At 38.4% G+C, this 6,468-nt stretch overlaps 1 protein-coding gene across 1 annotated transcript; it reads right to left on the bottom strand.

Moving 5' to 3' along the window:
• Positions 1-1,789: 1,789 nt before the first annotated feature.
• On the bottom strand, positions 1,790-6,195 carry LOC137744219 (probable linoleate 9S-lipoxygenase 5). The gene is made up of 9 exons (XM_068484081.1): positions 5,712-6,195; positions 4,869-5,158; positions 4,483-4,732; positions 4,069-4,395; positions 3,905-3,990; positions 3,679-3,786; positions 3,232-3,536; positions 2,876-3,139; positions 1,790-2,781 (listed from the first exon to the last, which is right to left on the bottom strand). Exons 1-9 carry the CDS (start codon positions 6,112-6,114, stop codon positions 2,028-2,030), a joined length of 2,787 nt encoding a protein of 928 aa, XP_068340182.1. The 5' UTR covers positions 6,115-6,195; the 3' UTR covers positions 1,790-2,027.
• Positions 6,196-6,468: the final 273 nt, after the last annotated feature.

Here is a 6,468-nt window from a genome sequence, read left to right as displayed (position 1 = left end):
GCAACAATAGCACTTTTTATGAGAGGATTTGATGTATGAGACGAATGTTGTTGATGTTGGTGGTGGTCAATAAATATGGTCGATTTGAGGTATTAGTTGGAGACAAATAGCTAACGTCAACAGTAGTTGCCTCTAACTTTTATGTTAGAGATAAACAAAACTATTGTGGCCACGATTTTTAATTATTCCCTGCCCGTTAAGAGCTATACAGGTGTACCTGTTGAATTGTTCAAAGAACGAATAACCATACCCAAAACCACTTACCTATCTATCTGTAAAGAATCAATTATCTTGCCCAATCGTCTCCCATTTCTTTTAAAAAGACCTATGTGCTACTTGCCCTGCATGTGAAGGTGTTTTTAGACGTAATCGACTTAATCCACCTGTATTATTTTCTATTTCTGGAGGTTGACTTTTAAGACCTAATCATTTTGCGTTGTTTATAAAATTAGGATGAGAATCCTCTTCGGATCTTCTTTGTGGGGATTCTAGGGATCCTCACATTCTAGCAGTTCATTATACATTGTGCGACCAGTTTTCGTCAGATACTATTTATGTTTAATTTTAAATAAGTAAAGTCAAATGATTTCTAACCGCATGATATATGATGACTAACTAAGATGTGAGGATCCCTAGGACCCCCACAATTTGGATCCGGATGGGATCCAAGAGCATAAAATGATAATCAAGCAACTTTAACCAATTTTTTTAGCAGACATGAATAAATTCATATCGGTTATAAAGTGAACAGATTTATCAAGCACAATCTCCTTACTACTCTAAATATTGACCACTTATAGCGGATATATTAAGTATGATCATCCATGAGTTGCAAAGAAAACATGGCCTTTTTTTTCTTAGCAGGATAGACTCATGAGTTGCAAACAAAGTGGACACCAGTAGGCCTATATCTATACATACATACATCCTTAAAATAAATTACAGAGTGAGGTGATAAAAACGTGTGTTAATAATTGTGTAAGAAAAGTAGTGCACAAATACTTGTACATATTAATACAAGATAGTGGTCCAATACTTTAGAAAAAAACTTGGATAGTTTTTTCCAGGTCAGCCTTTGTCCTCATGTGATGGTCGTTGTTAGATTTGGATCTTCTTCTGAGTTTAGGAGGCTGAGCCTCTTGAGCAAAGCACACTGGCTGTTGGATTTTGATCTAATAGCTACAATTATTATAACTTTTAGAGGACCCCCTGTTTGTAGCCGTTGAATTTTGATCCAACGGTCCGTGTGCTTTGCTCAGGAGGCTCAGCCTCCTAAACTCAGGAGAGAATCCAAATCCGTTGTTGTTTACATTTCACCAACTTAATCTATCCAATAAATATTAATTTTTCCCTTTGACAAAAAAAAAAAAAAAAAAAAAAGAGTTAATTTTTCTTTTTCTAGGGTTGACTCAATGATGACTTAAACATCCGGTCTTTTTGTATTGTGAAGAATTTTACCAGTGTCTGTGGTATGTGCAGCTTATCTCCGGTTTAGACTCTATATATTTAAGACAATCATCATTTTGACAGTTGTGATTGTCTTAAATACATGCATTCATATGAATTATATTTAATCATATGATAATCGTATTGAATACATGCAAGTATTGTAGCTTTGTATATATTTGACTCTTTGACGTCTTGACCGTACCATTGAAATTTTGTTTTTTTTATTAGATACAAGTGATATTAAGAAAGAGAACATTCAAACACATAATTTAATATGCAAGGACGAATGCTCTATACCGCTTTAAGTGATATTGAGATAGGGGGCATTGCTCCAGAAAGCTGGCTTTAAGGTCGACATTTGTACACTGATCACTCTCCGGTGAAATTCAAGGACGGAGCAAGAGGAAGACAAGGCGAAGAAAAGCGGAATTGATGACCATCTTATAGAGTAGTGACAAGGAAGTACTTGATCATTGTTTGCAGAGAAATTACACGGATAATTTTGGTTTTATTCTGACAAAAAAAATTTATATACTTATATATAGCAAGCCAAGAATAAGAGACAAAGTAGATAAGCATTAGATTGAGACACTGTTGGGAATTCCCTTGCCAGTAATTCCGGGATCACTCGAAGGATAAAGCAGTGTATATGGCATCTTGGCCGGTCCAGAACGGTTCTTCAATCTCTTATCCTTGTTCTTTCTCTTTATGCATTCCTCAATTTCTTCCAGCTTCTTTCTGAAATTTTTAGAAGCTTGCAATATGTCTGCGTCCGTTGTCCATTCTGCGGCGTCTCTATGCCCCAAATAAACCTCATCAACCGTATGCCTTGATAAGATTTCGATTGTGGCCATGCCAAGAAGGGTCTGCCGCTCCGGTGCGAATGTTTTCAAAAATGCCTTCTCGGGGTTTGTCTTGAGCTCCTCGTATTCAGGAGTGCCTTCTTCAGGCATGAATCGCCTGCTTGTGCTTGGTCGGTTTGGGGGGTATCCACCATAAGGGTACTGCCCAAAATTGATTGCTGCATGATAGGCTGAAGCAATCCATATGATAATGGTGCACAATTCTATCAGCTCTTCGCGAGTTTGCATTTTTGGCCACCAGGGCTCATCTTTCTTGTCACCGTGACCTTCCTCGTGGAGTTCCTTCCACCAGGACTGGAGTTCCGAGTCCTTTTGGACAGTTTCGTCAGTTTTATAGTAGAAGGAGCAGTAGTCTTTAACCCATGTTTTAATTGCAGACCATATCTCAAGCCCGTCTGCAGCATATGGATAGTCCTCTATCAGTAAGCGCACACCATGAGAGGAGCTTGAATCTTCAACTGCCATTCCTCTGAACAAAGCAAAGGGTAGATGCTTAATCACTTTAACGCTATCATCTTTGTTTCTAAATGCACATATGATTAATGTATTGTCATAATATTTACCTTTTAATCAGATCTGCGGGGAGTGCTTGTTCAGGAAAAACCCAATTCTTATACATTGCAGACGACCATTCCATTGAAAACTTTGCAGGAAAGACCGTTTTTTCTATTATTCCACAAGCGTTAATGAGGACCCGTCTAGCGAGTGCATTTACATTCATATTGTCACGAAAGTGAGGATGCAGAAGTTTATAAATCGGGTGAAGCACGCTCAACTGCCTATTTGTTGCTATAATAAATGGCTCCATCACTGCGTGAGTTCTCAACCTACAACAAAACAAGAACACATAAAAGATTCATTTGAAAAAAAAAAAAAAACGCTATGAACTTATTTGCTAGGCTTTTTTCATGTGTTATACCAGTGACTGATGAGCTGATGATAACCAGTATCATTCACAGCCACGTAAGCTTTAGCAAGTTGCCAAATGGAACTCTCGACGCCTTGGCTAGAGGGAGTATAGACTTTGCCAGTGCAACCAAATTGATCTCCGTTGGGATGCGGCAAGCTTAATTCAATAGCTAATGGCTTCAAAGTCCCGTCATCTTGTAAGAAGAGGAGTGTCCTGCTTGCATATGTTTTCGTTGAAGTTGTGTTTATGCGCTTCAGGTACGGCATTATTGAATCATGGTGGTCTAATATGAATAACCTGTTTTCATCGATTGCCTGTTGCAGAAAGTAATTTTCAGTAATTATTTTGAATATGAATATAACGAGAATAGAAGGATGCAAACTTGCAAAGCAACCTCAGGACTACTTGGTTCAAACTTCAAACTCAATTTCGAAAGAAACTAGTCAATAGTATTACCTGGTCTATGCTGAGTCCTTTTAAGTTATGAGCTATGTTTTCTTTGGTTATTAGACTAGTTTGATCCCCATGTGCTTTTCGATCTAGTTTGCTAGCAGGCGGAAACTCCTGCAGTTTATTCAAAAATAATAACTATCAGGGATGAAAAGTCGAAGTTATTATGATTCAAATGTAAAATCTCTAGTGTCTCATATTTTCTTCAAAACAAAAGAAGACAATAGCTTACTTTGAGACGACGAATTGTAACAGGATTTATTCCTGCCAGCATTTCTCTTGCAAATTCTTCATCAGCTCTCCATGCTGATTTATCCTCTAATATAAATCATTCAAAAGACCAGTCAGGTAAAAGAAAGAAGTAAATGAAGATACGTTGAAAGTAATATCTTGTACCTTTGATCACTTGAGGCACTGGGAACTTGAGGAAATTTTCACCATCAGGTCGGAAAAGTTCCTTGATTGTCTCTAAAGGGATGTTATCCCTAACAGATTTCTGTAAAAACTCGGGCAACCGTATTCCTCCTTCGTAGAGTTTAAGTACATCTTTCAAGCTTCCAAACTCGTTTTGTGAGGCAACTAGAGTTGCTAGCTCATCAGGCTTAACGAGCTGAGATATCGATTTCAGGGCATAAGCAATTGCGTCTGACGTCTTTAAGTGGCCAAATCTTTCGTCTCTGGGAACGTACACAAATATGTTCACGGGAAGCATCATGGGGCACGCTGTTAAGATTAAAGCAAATTAGTCATAATCACACAATACATCTTTTCATGTGAGCAGTGACTGAGAAGTAGGGCAGATTGACAGACCATTTTCAGTTGTTTGTCTTCCGATTTTAACTCTGCGAGGATAAGGAAAATCACTAGACCCTCCGAGAGTTGGACGCGCATACTCTTTCCCCATACATGGTTTGCCCAAATCATCATAGTAAGCATAGCCATAAACTCTGTCCCATTCCTGAAGCTCTCTTTTTTCATCATCGTCGTCTCCTCTCAAGTTCTTGAGCTCTTCTTCTCTGAATTTCTGTAATGGCACTGGCGTATCACTTGAAAGATACGTCTGCGCAAATTTATATAATTCGTAAACCTTACTCGTGGCTTTACCGAAGACTATTGAGCATAACATAACAGTCCATCGGCTAAAACATAAAATTCAATTGGAAGTTAAGAACTTCATGCATCCTGTATATCGTTACCTTGTTAGCGAAGAAAACGCGGTCTTTTCTGTACTTTTCGGCAGGGTACACCCATGAGTTGCAAACAAAGTGGACTCGACCTTCACCAGGAACATCTTCGAGTGTGAGAGACTTCAAGTAGAACTCATTGTGATGCTCATTTCGGATTATGAATGCTCCCGGGACTCCAATCTCCTCGTCCCAATCGAAAGTAACATCAAATGCAGTCTCCTCTGCTGTTAAAGAAGTGATTTTGGTAATCCAATCTTCCAAATATGCCGGCCTTCCAACTTTTCCTTGCGACCCATTTTCTACATTAACATATCAAATCAAAACCGAGAATTGAGATGTGCTGTTTTCTGTTTTTGGATTCTGGCATTAAGATTTAAAACAACATATTTTTTTTAACTGATTATTTACTTCTTTACCAAAACAGTACAACAAAAACTATGGAAGCTTAAAAGCCGTTGTTTTCCCGAACACGCAAAATCGGTGCGATTAGGACGATGAGTGGGAGTAGGCTACAGATTTAGGGTTCGAAACCTCCTTTGTACTAAAACTCATATATTTTGTGGATGAGATAATTGGAGCAATTGCTCTCCTTCAACTTTAGGACAATTGGAGTTTTAATCTCTGAATTAAAAATTCGTGAGTATTGATCTTTGAACTTGTTATAATGTGGAGAAATTGTCATTTTGGCTAACATCATTACAACATTCATCTATTTGTGTTCCCTTAAACTCTTTATTTTTTATAAAGTTCTAACGGAGTTAGCGAAAATGACTACTGCCCATATTATTACAAGTTAAAGGACCATTACTCCATGAACTTAAAAAAAAAGGTGAATTAGTAAAAAATTCTTACCAGGGTCACAATTAACAGAACTGATGAGCTGCAGTAAAACTCTTTTACCCCGCAGCTCATCGAAACGATCAAGAACTGAAGCTTTGAGGTCGTTGAGCTCCAAAACGTTCTTCTTCATCAACACCACTGTCCCTCGGAGTTTCTTCTCCCCAGTTTTCTGGCGATAATCAACGTTGATGGTCTGGGATGGCTTTGCAGCTGATGAAACCACAGTCAAAGGCTGAGATCGTGCCACATCAGTCATGCACAAGACACCAGCTGGGAATACTTTCATGGGATCAGTCGTTTGAAGCAACCCTGGTCTGCCAATGACCGACGTGGAACGATCTCGATTGTTGGTTGTTGCTGCTGCAACAACAACTGAGCTAAGAGGACTGAGTTGCTTGAGAAGAACATGAAGCATATTTGTCTGCTTCAAGATATGAAAAAGTTGGAAGTAATATTGGAAAAAGTGTTTGAACTGAAGATCTCACTTCACCGACAAGTATGAAGAATGTGAAGGAAGGGTTGGTGGTATTTATAGGAACCGGGAGCTCACTGTTCAATGATTATAGAATAATCCTCCAATTTTTTAATGGGTCATTCAGTCTTTGTAAAATTGGAGCGCTTTTCGTGTCCGGAACACGGGATGATATATGACGTGTTATTATACAAGTGGTGAAGTACTTGTGTTGAAAAACTAAAAACTTGAAAAATAAAACTTTCCTCTACTTATATAATAACATGTGGTGTACCACCTTTGTTCTGTGCACAATGA

This window comes from Pyrus communis, chromosome 9, assembly GCF_963583255.1.
Source record: "Pyrus communis chromosome 9, drPyrComm1.1, whole genome shotgun sequence".
Classification (NCBI taxonomy): domain Eukaryota; kingdom Viridiplantae; phylum Streptophyta; class Magnoliopsida; order Rosales; family Rosaceae; genus Pyrus; species Pyrus communis.
The sequence above is the reverse complement of the archived record's forward strand: the minus strand, read 5'-3'. Positions and strand labels throughout refer to the sequence as shown.

Bases quoted from the DNA above. Each gene is read 5' to 3' on its own strand.
- LOC137744219 (XM_068484081.1), bottom strand. From the start codon at position 6,114: ATGCTTCATGTTCTTCTCAAGCAACTCAGTCCTCTTAGCTCAGTTGTT. The intron at 3,991-4,068 runs GTACAAGATATT...GATTTATATTAG, and splicing joins AGTGCCTCAAGTGATCAAAG to AGGATAAATCAGCATGGAGA. The intron at 3,140-3,231 runs GTATAACACATG...GTTTTGTTGTAG, and splicing joins CATCAGCTCATCAGTCACTG to GTTGAGAACTCACGCAGTGA.